This window comes from Hemicordylus capensis, chromosome 6 (assembly GCF_027244095.1).
Source record: "Hemicordylus capensis ecotype Gifberg chromosome 6, rHemCap1.1.pri, whole genome shotgun sequence".
NCBI classification, from domain to species: domain Eukaryota; kingdom Metazoa; phylum Chordata; class Lepidosauria; order Squamata; family Cordylidae; genus Hemicordylus; species Hemicordylus capensis.
This window is the reverse complement of record NC_069662.1, coordinates 10,679,801-10,700,526: the sequence shown is the minus strand read 5'-3', so window position 1 is coordinate 10,700,526 and position 20,726 is coordinate 10,679,801. Positions and strand designations below refer to the sequence as shown.

The following is a 20,726-nucleotide window of genomic DNA, read 5'->3' as shown; positions in this document are numbered from 1 at the left end:
ACTGATTCAAAAACAAACTCACCATTAATAGCCATATTAGCAAGACATCACATTTAACTCACTTATCACAAGAAGCAAAGTAAGAGCAAATGAATACAATCCTAGCTCATAAGCATCAGCTCAGTATTCACAAGCCCTGATTCTCTGTACATAGTGCCAATCTGAATATGTGTACAGTGTCTTATATTATATTAATTTTTTAGGTTTTATTACCTGTAGCCCCTTTGGGGGGCTTCCTAAAGGCTGGGGTTTTTTTTGCAGAGGTTCCCCCTCACCCCGCTGGCCTCTAGGGCCTCGCAGGGACCATTTGAGCATTCCCGGTGGCCATTTTTAAAAATAATCTTTTTTTTTAAGGCCACTGAAAACAAAATGGCCACCGTGCATGCTCAAATGGCCTCTGCAAGGCCTGGCATGACCTAGGGCCTCACAGAGGCCATTTGAGCATGCATGGTGGCCATTTTGTTTTCGGCAGCCATTTTAATTTTTTTTTTTAATTTTACAAAATGACGCCCCCTTCAAGTGGCTCCCGGGGCATGTGCCCTGCCTGCCCTACCCTAGATACGCCCCTGAATAGCAACATTGTACGTGGAAATCTTCCTACTAGCCACCAGCAACTCTTCCCACTTTGCCATGTGAGTGCTCCAGATGATCATAGACTGATGTGAATGGCCACATCATGAACTGTAGAGAGTAAAGTACCAGCACAGGGGATATAAATAGTATCCTTGAGTCATCATTTTGCCAGTGAAACTCTTTGTGGACTTTGATGGTAAGTAGTAGAAATAATGTTAGTGCATTAGAGAATTACAGGGGAAATGATCACCTATTCAGAAGTACACATTTTTTGTGACATTTCGGAACAAACATGTTTGTCACAGCTCTGTCAAAGTCTTTTCTGGTCCTATTCTAAGGGCAGCAAAAGATATGAGGGTTATTAATGACCCATAGTGAGAAAAGTCACCAAAAAAACCAAAGCCTTCAGAAAGGGGTGGGGGGGACCTAATCCTAAAAAGATACCCGATACTATGATCAGTATGGCAAAAAATTTGGAAGGTACCAATTGGGCCAATATTCCACCAAGGGGACATTTCAAAATCCAAAAAGGAACTTCAGATCTCATGGATTAACCGATGCTTTTTAAAATTCTGTACTGACAACACAAAATGATATTTACTGGTTCTATTTTGCAGTGCGAAATATATTGGTCACTTGAGTTATGCATTAATAGGTAGGGATGTGCACGGAACCACCGGGCGCTGGTTCAAAAGTGGGGGGTACCTTTAAGGGTGAGGGAGGGTGCCTAGATTATTGCCGGCTGCACCCGGAAGCACTTAGGGTCAGAGGCTGGGCCAGTGCTTCCCAATGTCTTACTCTCTGCCCTGCCAGTTGCAGCCAGCAATAATTTGGATGGGCAATCCGCCTGTCCAGCAAAGACAGAGGAATCGTCTTTGGGAAGGTAAATGCTAGCACCCTTCCTCCTTGCTCTCCCTCCAGCTCTTTCTCCCCAGTCATGAGAAAAGGCTCAATGTGTCTCTAGATACTTTTCAAAAGTTGTCAAAGATGTCCCACCTTGTTCAGTTATAGCGACACCCTTGCCACTACGGGGTCTGAATCATTGCTGCAGAAAAGAGTTTAGTTATGTCTCGGAATAGTTTCCGCTTCAAGAAGCATGAGAAAGGGCTTCAGAAGTCTACTCTAAACATCTGGAACACTGCAGCAGAAAACCGATATATTGTGGGGATGTGCCCAGACCGATTCGTCTCCTCTTTCGTTTCCAGATGGTGCCGAACCAGCTCAGGCACATGTCTCCAAACCGGTTTGGCAGGGCGAAGGTCGGGTTTTTTACCCTTACCTGCTCCTCCACCACCCCACCACTTTTTCAGGTGTGGTGCTTGTTTTTCAAAAGGCCATGTGTGGCGGCAGTGCTTCTCCCAGCAGCCTGCATGTGGATCAGTATGCACATGGCCATCGCGCATGCATGGCAGCCATGTGCGTGCCGACACCATATGCAGCCTGCTGAGAGCAGTGCTGCAGCCACTTATGGCCTTTTGAAAAGTGAGTGCCACACCCAGAAAAGCAGTGGGCAGTAAGGACCTGCTTACCTGCTTTTTAAAGGACCCAATTCCCTCCTCACCCATGGCTGCCTGAGCTGGTTCGTGCCCATCCCTATTACGTTACATCTCAGAATAGTGCCATCTTCCAGATTTCTGGAGCATGAGAAGGGGCTTCACAGGCAAGGGTTGCCATGTGGTAAAGCAGCCATGAAACCCTGAGGGTTCTCAATTGCCAGCTGAGACCTCCCATATCACTCCATAAAAAGCTTATGACTATACAATATACTTTAGCATACAATGCACAGCTGTCATTTCGATACTGGCTACTAGAAGGTGTCATGAGCTTATTCCTTGCTAACTCAAGGAAAAGGAAACCGCTGGGGGTGGGGGGGATACTCTGATCAGTTTTCTCTCTGTTCTGTTAACTTCCTCCCTTGCTCAGATGTGAGAGGGAAACCAGGCTGCTGCAACTGCTTAGGCTTTTCTTTGGGGTCATTTCCCTTGAGTGGGGAGGGAAGGAAGCCTCACTCCAGCCTCACTCCAGCCTCACTCCAGTCCCTTCAACTTCTTTTCTGTGTGATCTGAACCCCTTTCAAAAGGTCCCAAACAGGAGTCTGCACACTTACCCTCAAAAGGAGATGCACCCAGGGACTTTCTGACAGGACACCGAATTAAGCCCATATTAACCCCAAAGAGGCAGGGCATAGAAACCAAGTATTCTGTTCATTTTGCTTTTGAATATAGTGTATGCTGTGTGACAAGTGAGGATGGTGGCATTGTTGGGGTAGTGAGGCCTTTCTACCATCTTCTGCAGCTGGCCTTTTTCAGCTGCAGCCTTTTCTGGTCCTCAGTAAAACAATAGGAGATATATCGGCTGGAAAGACCCCTGAGTAAACAAGGCCACCAGAAAACTGAGGCATTGGTCTCTAATAAGAAAGGAAATGAGCATCTTTGAGATAGTGGGGAATGCCACCAGATGCTAAGTGGTGGCATACATGTTGAACCTGTTCTCATGACCAGAGATTCCTGGGTAGGAGGGGCTTAACCCAGGAATCTGTGGTCATCTAGGGCACTGGGCATCCTCCTGACCCAACATTTCTGAACCTGGGTAGCCCAGATCCCTTAGCCAGGTTAAAATTGAGGTAGGACAAAAATGGAGCCCATCCGACCTTTTTTTGGTCAACTGTGCTGCTGCACTGTTTTAAACTGTTCCTGGCCATGTTTATAGTAGAGCCCTGTGGTTGCGAGGTGAGACAGGGTGAAGCTGCTGCAGTACTGAGGGCTGCCTCTCCTCTGCTCATACAGTGCATTGTGGGATAGCTGGAGGCCCTAGCTTCTGATATTAGCAATGAAGATTGCCACTGACCTGTTTGTGTGGAAGCATGAACTGCAAGACTGGAAGAAGGCTGTGGCTGACTGGAAGGCACAAGGTAGGAGAGCACCTTCCCTCCAGCCTACCCCTATATGGTCATGCGAACAGCCTCACATTCTACCTATTCAAGACATTCTGGCATTTGACCAAAGGTCAATTGCAAACTGGAAATGCAATCAAAGACCAAAATGTAAACAAACACGTAGAAAGAAATTGATGTTATTACTGCAAATAACTACAAATGTAAACAGTGGCCAATACATACATATAAAACATACATACACGATGAGTTTTCTGGATAGCAACTCATTTTGATACTTTATTAAACAATAATATGTTTATATAAATTGCCAAACTAAAAAATACAATGATATAGCAAAGGTGAACCCACAGGGCTCTACATTTCCAAAATGAAGGATATATTGAACTAGATTCCTCCACATATTCCTAAAATGGTATCAAAATCAAGCAAATCACTCCCATGACAAGTTCTCATTGGAATTTTTAGCTCTTGAATGCAGTCCTACCACTGTGTGAAGCATAAACTCCAGAATGAAATATAATAATACATAAAATGAGACACTTATATTCCATTTAACATTGCCCTAATTTGCCACCTAAGCTGAACCACCTCACTCCAGTGCTGTGTAGAGGGAAACTCTCAGAAACTCCCAACAGATAAAGCAGCTTTTGAACACAGCATAGAGGAGAAGACACAGGCATTTTTGTTAGTATTTTTTCTTTATTAGATGCTCCCTTTTGTTCAAATTCCTCCTCAGCACAATGACAAAGCATTTGGGGAAAAAGATGCAGCTTAATAACCCAGAACTGGAGGCTAAGATGGAAAAGACCTCCACAGCCACCATAGACTTCCCCTTGGTGCTCAGGTAAGCGGGGACAAAGGACACCCAAACACTGCAGAAGATCAACATGCTGAAGGTGATGAATTTGGCTTCATTAAAACTATCTGGTAACTTCCTGGCCTTTAAAGCCGCAATAAAGCTCACAATGGCCAGAAAACCCAAAAAGCTAAGAACACAATAAAACATGAAATTTGACCCCACATTACACTCCAATACTATTTCTTCAGTCATTGCATGCATGTCAAGATCTGGGAATGGGGGAAAGGTTGCCAGCCACACAATACAAATAATACCTTGAATAAGCGAGCAGAAAAGAACAATGGAGTTGGCCATCCATTTCCCCAACCATTTCTTCATATTTGATCCTGGCTTGGTGGCCATGAAAGTAAGAACCACAATGGTCGTTTTGCCCAAAATGCAAGAAACTGCCACTGCAAAGACCATGCCAAAGGAAATTTTTTGAAGAAGGCACATCATCTTTCCGGGTTGGCCAATAAAGAGCATAATGCAAAGGAAGGAGAGCAGGAGAGAGATGAGGAGAGTGTAGGTGAGGTTTCTGTTGTTGGCTTTGACGATGGGAGTCTCCTGGTGCTTAATGAAGATCCCAAGAACCAAAACTGTAATGAAAGCAAAGGAAAGAGCACAGCTGGCCAAACTGGTTCCCAGAGGTTCTTCATAAGACAAGAAGGTTATAACTTTTGGAATGCACCCATCTTGGTCTATGTTTGGATGATGATCTTCTGAACACTGAAAACAGTAATCCACATCTGTAAAAGAAAACATGGATTTTTCAATCTGTCAGTCCTATAAATAGTGCATTGCTGTTAGGCATGTGCCCAAAACGTTTCGGAGGCCATTGTAAAGGCCTCCAAAACTTTTCAGGCTAGGGGCCGCTTCGGCGTTTTGACGCCAGCGGGGGTAGAGCTTTAAGGGCGGGGAGGGTGTACTCACCCTTCCCGCCGCACTTCCCCTGCCGGCGCACTGTCGGTTTTAAGCCCCTCGGGGCGGCAGTGTTCCTCCCTGCCTTGGAGCACTTGCACACGCGCACTCGCGACTTCCAGCCACTTCCAGCCGAGGCAGAAACAGGGCGGCAGGGAGGAACGCTGCCGCCCCGAGGGGCTTAAAACCGACAGTGCGCCGGCAGGGGAAATGCGGCGGGAGGGGTGAGTACACCCTCCTCCGCCTTTAAAGCTCTACCCCTGCCAGCGCCGAAGATCGTCATGCACATCCCTAATTGCTGTTATCAAGGTACAATATTACAAGGTCCTTCATGAAATCTGATAGACAATTAAGCTGTTCTCACGCACAGCCTAACCCAGGCTAGGGATGCTCAGACTGGGTTATGCTGCATATGAGAACTGCTGGGACAGACCTGACCCCAGTGGGCCAGCACCACCTAGCCCAGCAGTTAGCTCAGGGAATGAGCACTCCCTTAACCTGAGCTTGCTGCTCGTGTGATCACTGAGGCTATGCTTAGTTCCATTGGACACAGAGATGGACACCTAGAGTGCCCATCTCTTGGAGGAATCCCCCAATGCATCATGCATATTGCGTATTGCATTGTGGGATTCCTGGTGGCCAGAACAATTAGTCCCAGCCTCTGTTTACCAATGCTGCTGGAAGCAGTGCAGAGATTCATCCTCATTGCTCCCTGCAGCACTGGTCATGTGGGTGCATGGCTTGCATGCTGCCCCAACTCTGAGTGGTTATCTGGGGGAAAGTAGGTTAAACCCTGCCATCTTCCCCACACCCCACCTGCCCAACCACGCACATGGAGTCATGTGAATAGCCCCAAGGTTTTTGACTTCTCAATCAAGGATATTTGCAAGAAATTGTAGGCATGCCAGAAGAATTGGGATAACAGTGACCAGAGGAATCTCAACTGAAGCCCTTACAATATCTTAATTCTGTACTCTTGCTAACAAAAAAACCAGAGTTATCACTACCTCTATTATTGCCATGTACTATAATAATTCTTTTTGTTGCATTTGCAAGGTGATAAAGACACTTATGTAGGTCATACTAGACTGTAAGCTGGTTCACATGATGGTAAAGAGGGCAAGAGAAGTGTCCGACGCTAGTGTGGGAGCTGTGTGTGCTCCTGTTTTCAGCTTGTGGGTGATCAAAACAACAACAACAACAAAACAAGTCAGAGGCACAGACAATGAGCCTGTTCCCATGACCACACATTCCTGGGTAAGAGGGTGTCAGCCCAGGAATCTGTGGTCATCTGAAGCATGGGGAGTCCTCCTGAACCTGGGTAGCCTAGATGGTTAAAAGCGAGGAAGGACACAGAGAGACCAATCCTCCCTTGTGGTTTGGGTTGTCTGTACAGCTGGCACAAATTAAACTGTTCTGGCCATGTTTACCAAAGCGTTCTGTGACTTGCAGGGCAGGCAGAGCGGAGCTTCTGCAGTACTGATGGCTGCCTCTCTACTGCTCATGAGATGTGTTGTGGGATAGCTGGAGGCTCCAGCAAAGGAGAATGCCACTGTGGCATTTGTGTGGGCATACAGGCTGCAGAGCCAAAAGGAGGCTCTGGTCGTATGGTCGTAACTTCCCTGCAGCCCAGCCCCATTTGGTCATGAGAAGAGCCATAGTGATGGCTTATTAAGCAGCAGCTGAATAGGAGGGCTCCATCCTACAGGAACATAGGAAGCTGCCATATGCAGATTCAGACCATAGATCCATCTAACTCAGTATTTTCTAGACAGACTGGCAGCAGCTTCTCCAAGGTTGCAGGCAGGAATCTCTCTCAGCCCTATCATGGAGATACCAGGGAGGGAGCTTGGAACCTCCTGCTCTTCCCAGAGTGTCTCCATCCACTGAGGGGAATATTTTACCATGCTCACTCATCAAATCTCCCATTCATATGCCACCAAGACAGACCCTGCTTAGCTAGGGGACAAGTCATGCTTGATACCACAAGACCAGCTCTCCTCTCCGGGTGCCCAGCAACTGAACCCAGCCCTAGGGATGTGCGGACCAGTCCAGTGGTCTGGCGGTCCGGCGGTCTGGTCTCGGTGCTTTGGGGTTCGTGGTCAAATTGAAACACACACACCCCCGGCTCCATTGGACTGGAATTGGACCACCGGGTACAGTCAGGCAGGTCCGCGAATTTTTTTTAAATTTTTTTTTAAAAGTAAATTAAGTACCTGTAGCCCCTTTGGGGGGCTTTCTGAAGCCGCAGAGGTGTGTGTGTCCATGCGGGTTCCCTCTCCAGCCGCCGGCCGTCATCATCACCACCATGGCTAGGTAAGTAATGTCTTTTGGGCCCTTTTGGACCTCCGTAAGATTGAGCGGCCACCATTTTGGTGGCCGCCACGCATGCACAAATGCCCTCTGTGAGGCATTTGCGCATGCGCAGCCGCCACCAAAATGGCGGCCGCTCGACCTTAGGGAGGCCAAAAAGGGCCAAAAAGGCATTACTTACCTGGCTGCGGTGGTGATGATGAAGGCTGGCAGGGGGAGAGGGAATCCACGTGGAGACACACACACACACACAGAGCTTCAGCAAGCCCCTCAAAGGGGCTACAGGTACTTAGTTTACTTTTAGTTTTTTTAAAAAAAATTCTTGGACTGGTCCGGGACTGGACCAGACGGGGGTGTTCGAGGGGGGCCCGGATCGAACTGGCCCGCTTCCGTTCGAGGCTGGTCTGGCCTCGAATAGAACTGGGCCAGACGGTTCCGGGCACACCCCTACCCAGCTCTTTAATGAGGTAGGAAGGAAAGCCCTCCTACCCAGCTGCTGCTTAGCAGATGATCCCTGTCAATTCTTCCAAACCTTTTTTTAAAATTCACACACAAGCAGAAAATCGGAGTGAGCACAGCTCCCAGATTAGGGTAGGGTGCTTCTCCTTTTCTTCCATTGTGTCAACCAGCCTTGTATCAACTAATCAGTAACCATCATTACCATCCAATTGTGGACCACTTTACAGTAATCAGGGAAACATTTATATATGCAATATGTTATATTGATGAATAACAAGTAAATCATAGTTAAAATGGCTGATAAACTCACTACACTTCTTACCTTGCTGGTTTGAAATCTTCCCTTCTGGGCATGGAAGGCAATCATAGCAACAAAATGGCTCCCCTTCCTTCTTTTTCCTACTGTAACCGGGATAGCAAGGGCCATTACATAGAGAAAGTGGCTGTGCCTATCCAAAATGAAAGTGGTGTTTGAATACTGGAAAGCAGATGTCAAGAGTTGGTGTCTCAGTGATCAATATGTGGTGAAGAAATGGATTGCTGCTGGTGTGGTATAATGACATTGCTTGTGTCCATTGCAGCCGGCGGACCTGGGCTATAAATAACTCAGTCACCCCACTCACGTGTAACATGAAACCAGAGTTGATGGGGCCAGAAGTTGACAAACCTGTATGTCCAAATGAAGGACACCCTGTCCAAACTCCAGTTACACATGGAGAGCAACCCAAAGTTTCACTCTCCAAACTCCATTTTGTACCTTTGGGTTGTAGTGATTTTCACCATGCCAACACAAGGTTGAGCACAGCCTGTGTTATGTGACAATGAGGAACTGCAGGCTGTGTTCTCTGTAACTGGAGTTGAAGGAGGAAGGTCTTCCTTCTTTCTGGCTGGGATTGGCTATGTGGGCTTTCCTTCATACAAGAAGGAAGCCTGCACAGCCAGTTCACCCCTCTTGTCTTCAGTCTCCCTGACTGCAGAGTGCCTGCTCTCAGTTATGTCCAAATTCAGACAGAAGAGCAGGGAGTGGGGAAAGGAGATGTGGGTCCATTGGACCCATGGTTTTGCATTATGTGCGAACTCAGCCTTCAAAATCTTGGGGGGTTGTGTGTATTCCTTGTGAGTATTTTTTATTTATTGTTAAATTTATATACCACCTTTCATTAAAAACAATCCCAAGGAGTTTTACAAAAGTTAAAAAATATATAATAAAAATGACAGTTAAAGGTATTAAGCTAAACATATGGCAACAAAACTGATTTAAAATATATAAAATACAAACATAAAAACTGTACAAGGATAAAAACAGACAGAAACAGCAATAAAACAATCATGTAAAGGCCTGGATAAAAAGCCAAGGTTTAACAAGCTTTCTAAAAACTGTGATGGAGTCCAAGGGCGAATGACCACTGGGAAAGCATTCCAGAGTCTGGGGGCAGCAACAGAGAAGGCCATGTCCCACGTGAACGACAACCGAGCCTCCCTCATTGTCAGCACCCAGAGCAGAGCCCCCTCAGATGATCTTGTGAAGCGGGCAGCAACCCTTGGGAGCAGGCGGACCCTCAGGTATCCCGGGCCCAAACCATGAAGGACTTTAAAAGTCAAAAACAGCACCTTGAATTGGACCCAGAAACACACTGGTAGCTAGTGGAGCTCTTTCAAAATAGGTGTGATATGATCACACCAGGCAGCTCCAGATAGAGCCCTAGCTGCCACATTTTGTACAAGCTGAAGTTTCCAGATATTCTTCAAGGGCAGCCCTACATAGAATGCATTACAGTAATCCAGCCGTGACGTGACCAAGGCATGGGTAACTGTGGCCAGACCTGCCTTCTTGAGAAAGGGGCACAGCTGGTGCACTAGCCAAAGCCGTGCAAAGCCCTGGCCACCACCTCCACCTGAGCTTACAAAAGCAGAGCCAGGTCCAGTAATACCCTCAAGCTGTGTACTTGGTCCTTCAAGGGGAGTGCAACCCCATCCAGAACCAGTAAAATATCCTCATCCCAATTGGCTCTCCTACTGACAAACATTGCCTCCGTCTTGTCCGGATTCAGTCTCAGATTATTAGGCCACATCCAACCCATCACAGCCTCCAGCCCCAGATTCAGGACATCCACTGCCTCCCTAGGATCAGGTGACAAGGAGAGATAGAGCTGAGTGTCATCCGCATATTGCTGACGGCTCAGTCCAAATCTCTGGATGACCTCTCCCAGCGGCTTCATGTAGATGTTAAACAGCATGGGGGACAAAACTGAACCCTTCTGGACCCCACAGGCCCACAGCCACGAGGGCAAGCAGTAGTCCCCCAGCACCACCTTCAGGACCCTCCCCCCAAGAAAGGAATGGAACCACTCCAACAGAGTACCTCCAATTCCCATACTCAAGAGGCGGTCCAGAAGGATACCATGGTTGATGGTATCAAATGCCGCCAAGAGGTCCAGCAGAACCAACAGGGATGCATTCGCCCTGTCTAGTTCCCAGTGAAAGTAATCCACTAGAGCAACCAAGGCAGTTTCAGTCCTATATCCGGGGCGGAAGCCAGATTGAAAAGGGACCAGATAATCCGTATCATCCAAGACCCTCTGCAGCTGGGATGCCACCACACGCTCTATCACCTTGCTCAAAAGGGGAAGGTTAGATACAGGTCTATAGTTATCCAGGTTGGAGGGATCAAGGGGAGGATTTTTTAATAATGGTCTTAACACCTCCTCCTTAAGGCATGGTGACATCCTGCCCTCCCTTGATGAAGCATTAATGATCACCTCCAACCATCCACCTGTACGCTCCCTGGCAGTTTTTATTAGCCATGAAGGGCAAGGGTCAAGAGCGCACGATGTCGCCCGCACACCACACAGGATCTTGTCCACATCCTCAGGCTGCACCAACTGCTTGAGTTCTTGGAGTATGCAAAAGGGATGCTCCCAAAAAGCAGAGGACATTTGAGTAGTGAAGGGAATTGTCCCTAATAACTAGGGCCTACCTGGAATAACCCTCTGATTCTACTGGCCCATGGAAAAATGTGGAGATAGACATTTCAGGGTTTTTTTTTAAGAGATGAGGTGAAGTTGGGGGCATTAAAATTACTGGTGGCAGCAGCTGAATTCTCCCCAGCCATTAATAGCTTGTGGTCACCATTCCTCCTCCCAGAATCCTGGTCAGTTATATAACATGGCTTGGAAAGGTGTTGTTGTTGTTTTGTTGTTGTGTGTGTTGGGCTTGAAGATGGTTGCTGGCAGTAGAAAGACCACCACCAGTGCTGCCAGAAGAACCAATGCAAACCAAGGAGTTGGCAGTGAAACAAGATGAATTGTAAGGAAATAGTTTCAGACCCTCTTTCACCACCGAACCTCTCAAAATTTGACCCAAATGTTCTCTGCCCAGAAGTTCAAGAATTGCCCTACAAATTGCAGAAGGCCCTAGTTATACTGGACACATTCGCATGTAATGCAAAACCAGAGGTGAAGGGACCTCCGGTTTTGAAAACTTTATGTCCGAATGTGGGCAACAACAGTTTCATCAAAAAATTGACCCACGTTTTTCCTCCCCAAACTGTGCTTTGTACCTTTGGTTTGTAGTGAGGTCCACCACCTGGACCTCCAGTTCTGTGGTGCCAATATTACATCCAAATGCTGGCAGTGCAGCCTGGTTGCCCTGCAACCAGAGTTGAAGGAGGAAGCTCCTCCCTAGCTCCATCAGTAATTGGCTGCTGGGACTGTCCTTTAGTAAATAAGGAAGCCCAGGCAGCTAGTTCCTCCTTCTCTTTGTAGTCATTGAGACTGCAGAGAGGGAGCTCTCCATTTTGTCTGAATTCAGACGGGAGAGCAGGGGGAGTGGGGAGCAACCGCAGGTCCATTGGACCCATGGTTTCACATTACATATGAAGGTGGCCACTATGTTGAAACAATCCTCCAGTTTTGCTACCCAGTTACAGGTGGTTACTATCCAGTTGCTGTCTTCATCCCATTGGCCTGGGAATGATGAAATAACAATACTTCCCCAGCAAGCTGTAAGCCTCTAAAGCAGGATTTCCCAAACTTGGGCCCTCAAATGTTGTTGGACCACAATTCTCATAATCCCCAGCCACAATCACTTTCCAAGAGATGTAGTTCAATAACACCTGGGTTCCAATTTTAGTATATGTGCTGCCGAAGCGAGCATATAACATCTGGATATCCAAGGTTGGGAAACTCTATTGCATGAGCTCCCAGATCATTTTACTTGGATTGCTTTGGCAGTGGTTTCAATGGCAGTAGGAAGAAAGTGCAGGGTATCTCTCTCTTCCTCTGCTCCTCTTTTCTCCCCCTCTGACCCTTTCTCAGCCCTCTTTCTCTTCATCAAGCTTCCTTTCTTGGAATTAAATTATGGCAGCTTTCCAAAGACACTAGGAGACGATCAGTGAGACCCTCTTTGAAAGAGTTTGTGGGGAGAGTGGGCTAAGCAGACAATCAGCAAGCCCTGCCTGGGCAGCCAGATCGGCTGCCCATATAACTGCTGGCTCCATCACGGAGCCGGCGGGGGATTCCGAGTTTGGGGGCCATGCAGCCCCGAGAAGTTCCAGCATCCTCTTCACGAGCACACAGAGCATGCTGGAGAGACCCCTGAGCCGGGTGGCTGCTTTTTAGCCTCCCAGTCAGGGGTCTCCTTGTGAGTTCCGCTCTGCTAACCTAGGTTAAGGGGAGGGCTTCTCAAGCACGTTAGTCACTTGTAGCCGCCTACGAGCCCGGTGGTTTACACGAGCAGCAAAAATTGGGCTAGGCTCTCCTAGCCCGATTTTTGCTGGTCGTGAGAATAGCCTCTAGGAAATGTAATTTCCCTTGGATTCTTGGAAGCATTAGATTTCCCAGAATCTCTGGCCCTGGTGCTATTCTAGCAGCATTTCGAGAAGAGAGGAGAGGAAAGGGGGAGGAAGTGGTAGTAAGAGTGAAAGATAAGGAAAGTAACCTCCTTTCCTTGTGCCACTTCAGTCACAGCTCGTTGAAGGGGAGGATTGATTTTCGCAGTTTAGATTACAGTCTGAATCAGGGAATAAAGATTGGAGGTTGCATAGCCCAGCCTAGCATACCAGTATGCTTTATAAGCATGTCAAATTTGTATCCTAAATCATCCCATTACTAAATTCAATAACACTTCTATTGAAAATCACTGAATGTGAGTCCACCAACATGATACAACACAGAGCAGGACTATTCCAATGTCTGAACAGTGATCAGTGAATCATTTCTTGAACATTATGCAAATATCTTGATGCACTCCAAAATGTGAATGGACCTTACCTGGTTGAACCTTGTAGGCCACACGATGACATCCTCATCAATGGTGAATGCTTCATCTTGGGGAGCCTGTGGGTCTATCTTTCCCACCTTTACTCTTAGAAAGGACTGGTTTGGAAATGTGACCCAGTTGATAATATTGAATCCAGCTACTAATTCCCCATGTTGGTTGAAGGAAAATGTTTCCTCAGCACCATTGTTAAATGGCATACTTCTCAGAAAATGATGGAGCTAAGTATGGAGGGAAAGCATATAATAAAGATAAACAAAACTGCACCCTGATAACCTTTTGCACACAAAACATACTGTAAAGGATCTCTTTAAAAATTAGGATGGGTGATAGCCCATCTAGACTAGGGCCACAGAACTTCAGCCCTTCAGCTGTTTTTGAACTAGAACTCCCATAATCCCCAGCCACAGTGGTCAATAGTAAGGGAGGATGTGAGTTGTAATCCAACATATGCAGGAGGGCCAAGATTCTGCAGCCCTGATCTAGACACAATAGAGTTTTCTGTTGCATGAGGAGGGGTGCAATGTTTAGCAATTCCCCCTTCCTTCTGAAGCTGCCTGTGCAACTGCAGAGGGGACTTTCAGGAGGTGGAGAGGGCAGCAGGGGTAAGGGGGGCATGTCCACAAATTGCTCACCCTTTGCATGATGGAAAATGTGTTTGCTTCAGTACATTATTAGGCAGATTAGTATTAGTTTGGTGCAGATGTTATGGCAAGTGAGGTCTCCTGAATAAATGTGCTCAGGAGGTTACTTGTTGATTCAGATGCTTGGATCTCCCTCCATTTGTCAATGTGGATAAGTGCATAGCATGCAAAGCATGTGCCACAGCATAGACGGCATTGTAGACACTGTAGCTGTGGCCAGTCATGGACATTTCAAAAACAGATCCAGGTAGAGTCTCCAGCCTCTCCTCTCCAGTGCAGATGTCCTGAGCCTCATCTTCTGCCTCAGAACTGGGGAGTGAACAGAGAAATGCCTGTTGCCAGAAAGCCTTGATAAAGCCATCTTCTTTTTCAGAGGTAGGATTTCTGATCTGAAGGAACTTATGGAATCCTAACACCTCCACTGAGTGAACTGCAAAGGAAATAGCCCCATGGATGGTCTCTAAGTCCCAACTTCTCAGAGAGGAATGTGATGTGAAATCCACCTGGGCTGTCATAATCCACAATTTAGCATTTGTATTCATTGGTATGTCTTCAAATTCTGACAACCTGAGAATCATTCTTAAACATATTATGGATTGAATTTCGCCATGTAGAATCACCACTTTGGCAGTACTTTTCATAGCCATGTTTGTTATTTGAATTATATCCAGCATTGTGGTATAGACTTCCCTGGAAAAAGTAATTGTTGGTAATTTTGCTATGAATTCAGAGCAGACCCCACTCTGAGAAAACATCTGAAGCACATTCTGTACAAAACTATATGCAGTGTCAATATCCAGATAAATCACCCCAATCCATGTCCACTTGAAATGCAGTAGTAGCTGAAGAATCCCTTTATATTGATGGGCCCCATTTGGGAACATACAGTGGGAGAAAACAGCTTGGATATGGTTATTCATCATGGAAGCTGAACCATATGTGAGCTAATGAAAATAAAGAAAAGCAAGTGTAGAGGAGGAAAGTTATTTCCAAATTGAAGTGTGTGTGCATAGCCCTATTCACAAATTGTGATAAATGCATGAACAGTCTCTGTACAGTCTGTGTACAGCCTGGGCTAGGTCAGCCCAGCGTGGGTTTGGCTGTTTGTGCAGAGCATCGGGATCACTCCTGATCCCAGCACGTCTGCCCCCATTAGCCCAATGTTTTAACCCAGTGTCTAGCCAAGGTTAAACAAATCTTCATTTAACCACGGCAGGCAATCGTGTGCACAATCATTGCCAGGTTAAAAGGCTTCCCCTTGCCCACCTCCACTTCCAGCAGTGAATGCAAAAAAATAAGGATGCCCAAGCACAGTACTAGCAACTGCACTTCAGAAATGTGTCAGTTTGTTTGCAAGATGTGAGGAGATTTGGCCAATCTCCCCTTCCTACAGAAGCACTTTTTGCAACCTGGCAATATGTCCCAAAGGATTAGGCATATTTCTAGGCTGCAGAGAGAGCTTCTGGCAAAGGGGAGATTGGTGAAAATCACCTCATGCACACAAACACATACACATGCACACATGCATGCACTTCCAAAGCATGGATGCTACTGCTGTTGCTGGGCTTTTAATGCAAGGATGTAGTCAAGATGCCAACTGTTCTTTCTTCAATGGTATTATGGATGATCCTTCCCTCAATTTATGTGACTATGATGGAATTATAGGACACAAATGTGGGAGACTTTACTTTGCTGATGGCCAGAGGTGCCATGAACAGCAGAAACACTGAGAGAAGGTGGCATGTCTGGACAAGTGTTAGAAGGTCATTTGAGGGTGCCCTTGAATTATTTTGTCTCCCAGTTGTGAATCAACCTCAAGGATGCTTATCCTTGGTCAGAATTTGACTTCCATGCAGCATTCAACTATTGCCTCTATATATTTTTCATGCCCCCCTCCTATCTCCAAACCCCCAAACCACATCTAAAAGACAAGAGAAATACATCTGCCTTGTTAAATTCCCAAATTCCATGCTCATATTTTTTACCAGTGGAATCTTGTAGAGGCTCAGGATAGTTGCCATGTGGAGATCAAGGTCAGCGTTAGGCCCTCCAATAACCGCAACTGGATTCTTCTGGATATCACATTTGTAGTTAGGGATGAATCTGCCCTGTGTGGAGAGAAGTTCCATTGATGCTCGATAGGTCCAGCTTGCAAGGAAATAGCTATTATAGATGTCGAAGCCCAGGAACATGTTGGGTAAGAGCTCAGGATTTTCATTGATCTTCTTTACAGCAAATACCAGGGCCAAGATGTGCTGGTAGTTGTGGGTCAGCACCCTGCAATGGAAATTCTATGTTGTGTCACAGTGCATTTGCTTCAGTATATGCCATTAGCTACATTTCAATTTATTATCTCATTAATCAATATATTGCAGTCAAGCATTTTTTGGCTGTAATCAAGGGAGGACCTTTAATGTCCTGGACTTTTGATGTCCTGGACATTTGATGTCTCTGAATATCACCCTAGAAGTTATTTAGTGCTTTAAAAGCTATTAGTAAGCAAATGGATGTACACAAGCAGAGTCTTCAAATATGGGATCAGATTTTATTGTTTCAATGATCTTGGCTGTATTTTATCAGTTTTGTAACCTATCTTGTTTCTATGCATTAAATAAAGGCTAAATAGAAACTTGGTTTAGTGTAATTGAGCGAAGAACCTTTATGAGTTGTATGGCAGTAAGACACTCTGCCTTGCACAGTAGTGGGCTCTTCTTCCCTGGAGACTTTCAAAAAGAGGCTGGGTGGCCATCTGCCAGGGATACTGTAGGAGATTCCTAAATTGTGTGTGTGTGTGGGGGGGTAATGGGCAAGAAGATCTCCAAGGTACCTTCCAGCTCTAAAATTCTGAGGTTATTCACACAGTAAAAAACTGTGCTCTACCGGGGGTTGTTAGCTGTGTGTGCTCCCAATTTTCTGTGCGGTAGAAACAAATTAGCTTTTCCTCCTATCTTGCTTTCACACACAATCACTTCTACCCAGGTTTTCCTCCTACCTTGCTTCTGCACGACAAAAACTGAGAGCACACCCAACTCCTAAACCTGGGTAGAACACAGTTTTTGGCTGTGTGAATGACCTCTCTATGCTTTTATAAAATTATCAGGCGTAGATTGCCATTTGTCATAGAAAGAGAATAGTGCATTGTCGGTAATCCCCCACCCCACTGAAAAGAAAGCCAATCCATACATGCAGGTTGCCCTCATTTGGTGTCAGGATTAAGAAAACTAGCTCTTTACATGATCTCTTCAATCAGTTCCTGACTGGGCTGTCTTGTGAATGTTATCATGTCCGTGGTGATGAAGATCTGAGAAGTAATGCCAGCAATTAGGTAGTCTCCTGACTGATAATACTTGTGAAGAATAGGAAGAGGGTCACCAGTCTTGCATCCAAGAAGAGGTATAATGCACACCACAGTTGGCATTACCAATAATACAAATACAAATACCATCATCTTGAATGAATGCCTTCCTTCTAGACACCCATTCACTTGTTTTCCTGTGTTGTCATTGGGAATGTTCCTGAGTAACACAGCCTACCATGAATGGCTACTCACTCAGCTGATATGAAATCTGGAATGTGCAGGATGAAGTACCATTAATCACAAGATCCCTGCCTCTCTCTAGCCTCAGGTGTGAATGATGAGGCAGATTTTAATAACAGCCTACATTCTGGATTTGTAGTTTTTCTAATGGCCACTAGAGACTCACTAGAGCTCTGAAGAAAACATATGTAAAAATAATCATAGTTAATTTGATAATTACAAGGGAGAGAACCACATCCTTGCTGAGATTCATACTCTGTGACATTACAGAAGCAAACATGTTGATCACATCTCAGCAGAAGACATCTGAGATTCTGCTAAGTAGGATAGAAAGAGACACACGGTCTTAGGCTGACGGGTGTGTGTGTGTGTGTGTGCGCGCGCGCACACGTGTGTGTTTGTATTTGGGACAGTGGATAATCTTATTCTTGTTTCTTTTATATGTAAACATCTTTGTAAACATTTTTTGTTGAAAAGTGGTGTTTTATTTATTTATTTCTTACCTACTTCCTTACTTATTATTGAATGTAAACACCAGCTTTCATAAAAATAATCTGAAAGTATTTTAAAATATAAGAAAAAACAATTCACAATTAAAGCAATACACAATTAAAAGTACAAATATTATACTGAAATATAAAAATAATGCATCTCTGTTTTAAAATATAACACTATCTACCATTTATCACCAATACCCAATTATTTTATTTTTAAAATTTTTAATTTTATTTATTAAAAAAATTGAAATGGTAAGAGTCATCACATTTAATACAAACCATCCCTAATAAACACATATACAACTCTTACATACTTCATTTTAACATCTATTTTCCAAGCCATGCTTTTGACTCTTCATGATATCAGTCCACCATTTCATGGACTCTTTTTCTGTTTTAGTCTTAGAAACATCTGTCCATGAGGTTGTATCCAGAGGTTCCTTTCTGGTTTAGACAGTCCTTAGCTGCTTGTATACCTGCTTAGCCATTGAATGCTATCTGTACCATGGGTAAACACAGCAAGCTTCATGCTGGGTCTTTCAATCATCTGGGTCAGTTCAATCATCTCAGGATTCTGCTATGCCTCATGCCTGCCTTTCCCTCCTCATTCTGATTTTATAAGTATATTGGGGCAGTATTCTCATCTGAAGGGAAACTGTAGTTGAAGGGGCCAAATCTGTATATCTGAATGCATGCAAAACTGGTCTGTTTGGAAAGCAACCCAAGATTTTGCTCAGCAAACTCCAATTTGAACCATCGGTTGTACTGTGTTTCGCTGCTTATACCTGAGGTTTCAGTTCCCCAGTGTTACATGCAAATGCAGAAATCCAGGCTGCATTTGCTGTAACCAGAGTTGAGAATGGAAGCTCCTCCCTCTCTCCAGCTGTGATTGGCTGTGTGTGTTGTCCTTTATGCAAGAAGAAAGTCTACAGTGCTAGTTCCCTCTCCTCCCTGCAGTCTCCCTGACTGCAGAGTGCCTGCTCTTCATTTCGTCTGAAAGCAGACAGGAGAGCAGGCAGTGGGCGGGGAGCAGAACGGCTATTCCATGTTACATGCAAATATGCCCAAAGATTCAGTTTATGTCAGTTCAGCCCTGCTCCTGCAATGGTTAAGATCTCATGAATCCTTCGGATTGCAACTTCCCAACAGGATACAAAGCTCCACCAGGCAAACAGAGGCAGTGGCACCATATTTGCCCTACTCTTTCCACAGAGAAATGGGTGTATGTTGTTATAACATGTTCTCACCACAGGCCTCTGAACTAGATTAGACAGAAACCCAGAATGGAAATGTCATTGCATGAACATGGTTAAGCAGGGATTCTTATGTCCCAACCCATCACCATAATATGCATAGCAGGCAACAGGCAACCCCTGGACAAAACCAGAGAAATTTTGAAAGATGTCAGGCCACCTTCAGCCTTGAAGGCAGCATGCCTTCAAATACCAGTTCCAAGGGAACAACACCAGGAGAGAGGGCATGGCCTCAGCTCTTGCCCGTGGGCTTGCCGGAGGCATCTGGTGGGCCACTGTGTGAAACAGGATGCTTGATCAGAGAGGCCTTGGGCCTAGGTTCATTCATCTTTTCTGCACCATGTCCTGTCTTCCCAACACCTTGGCTGCAGCAGCATGGATGTCCTTATTCCTCAGGGTGTAAATGATAGGGTTGAGCAAAGGAGTGACCATAATGTAAAAGATAGCAATTTGTTTGTCAAAATCAGAAGCTCTAACTTGCCCTGGTCTCATGTACATGGTAATAACCGTGCCATAGAACACCGTGACCACTGCCAAGTGAGAGGCACATGTTGAGAAGGCCTTGTGTCGTCCAGCTGTCGATCTCATTTTTAATACCGTGGACAGAATGAGCCCATAGGAGGTCAGGACAGTAGAAATAGAACTCAGGAGGACCACAGTGGCTGCCAAAAACACAATCAACTCTGTGACCTGAGTGTTGGCACATGCGAGTTTCAGGACTACTGGCAGCTCACAGAAGAAGTGGTTGATGCGGTTGGGCCCACAGAAGTGGTGATGAAAGGTGCAGCTCACACCTATGGTAGCAAAGAAGGTGCTCCATCCCCAGGAGGCTGAAGCGAGCTGCAGTTGGCGCCCCCTGCCCATGAGAATGGTGTATAGCAGGGGGTGGCAGATGGCCAAGTAGCGGTCATAGGCCATGGCGGCCAGCAGAAAGCATTCAGTGACACCCAAGGATAATGCAATAAACATCTGGAGAGCACAACGGGTTAAGGAGATGGCTCCATTTCCAGTCAGAAGGTTAAACAGCATCTGGGGAAAGGTGCTGGTGACGTAGCAGATCTCCACGTATGCGAGCTGTGTGAGGAAGAAGTACATGGGTGTGTGGAGACGGGAGTCAGCCCGCACCAGCATGATCACCATTACATTTCCCACAATGCTCAAAGAGTAGATTAGGAGAGTTATCACAAAGAGCAGAATCTGCTTCTTTCGGTCATTGGTGAGGCCCACCAAGATGAACTCTGTGATAGAGGTGCGGTTCTCGGCCTCCATCCTGGCCAGTAAGGCTGCAGGAAAAGGGCAACAGTGACTCTCTCTGACCACAAACAAATCCTGAAATAAGCCATGTTTTGCTCACTGCAATAGTGAATTCAAAAAACCAACCCATTAAGTCAGCGATAACATCTTGGTCCACTCTTAGCAAGATTCCACACTTGATTGTCCAGGGTGGCTTAACCCAAATGTACCTCTAAAGCATCCTTAACTGTCAGGGACTTCCTTCAGCTGATGAACTGCTCCCT

The 20,726-nt window shown here is 45.7% G+C and overlaps 2 protein-coding genes across 2 annotated transcripts; both read right to left on the bottom strand.

The window, feature by feature from the left end:
• Nucleotides 1–4,154: 4,154 nt before the first annotated feature.
• Nucleotides 4,155–17,282, bottom strand: LOC128330814 (vomeronasal type-2 receptor 26-like). Its single transcript, XM_053264181.1, has 6 exons — nt 17,155–17,282; nt 15,907–16,084; nt 14,029–14,865; nt 13,271–13,498; nt 8,323–8,449; nt 4,155–5,056 (listed from the first exon to the last, which is right to left on the bottom strand). Exons 1-6 carry the CDS (start codon nt 17,202–17,204, stop codon nt 4,155–4,157), a joined length of 2,322 nt encoding a protein of 773 aa, XP_053120156.1. The 5' UTR covers nt 17,205–17,282.
• Nucleotides 17,283–19,533: 2,251 nt separating this feature from the next.
• LOC128330813 (olfactory receptor 2D3-like) lies at nt 19,534–20,478 on the bottom strand. The gene has a single exon (XM_053264179.1). It carries the CDS (start codon nt 20,476–20,478, stop codon nt 19,534–19,536), a length of 945 nt encoding a protein of 314 aa, XP_053120154.1.
• Between the last annotated feature and the right edge of the window lie 248 nt (nt 20,479–20,726).

What these genes read in the sequence shown, in the direction of transcription:
- LOC128330814 (XM_053264181.1), bottom strand. Translation starts at nt 17,204, where the DNA reads ATGATAACATTCACAAGACAGCCCAGTCAGGAACTGATTGAAGAGATC. An exon ending in GAACTGATTGAAGAGATCAT is followed by an intron (nt 16,085 to 17,154) that starts GTAAAGAGCTAG and finishes CATCTATAATAG; the next exon opens with CTATTTCCTTGCAAGCTGGA. An exon ending in GAAGATTTCAAACCAGCAAG is followed by an intron (nt 5,057 to 8,322) that starts GTAAGAAGTGTA and finishes TTTCTTTTACAG; the next exon opens with ATGTGGATTACTGTTTTCAG.
- LOC128330813 (XM_053264179.1), bottom strand. Translation starts at nt 20,478, where the DNA reads ATGGAGGCCGAGAACCGCACCTCTATCACAGAGTTCATCTTGGTGGGC.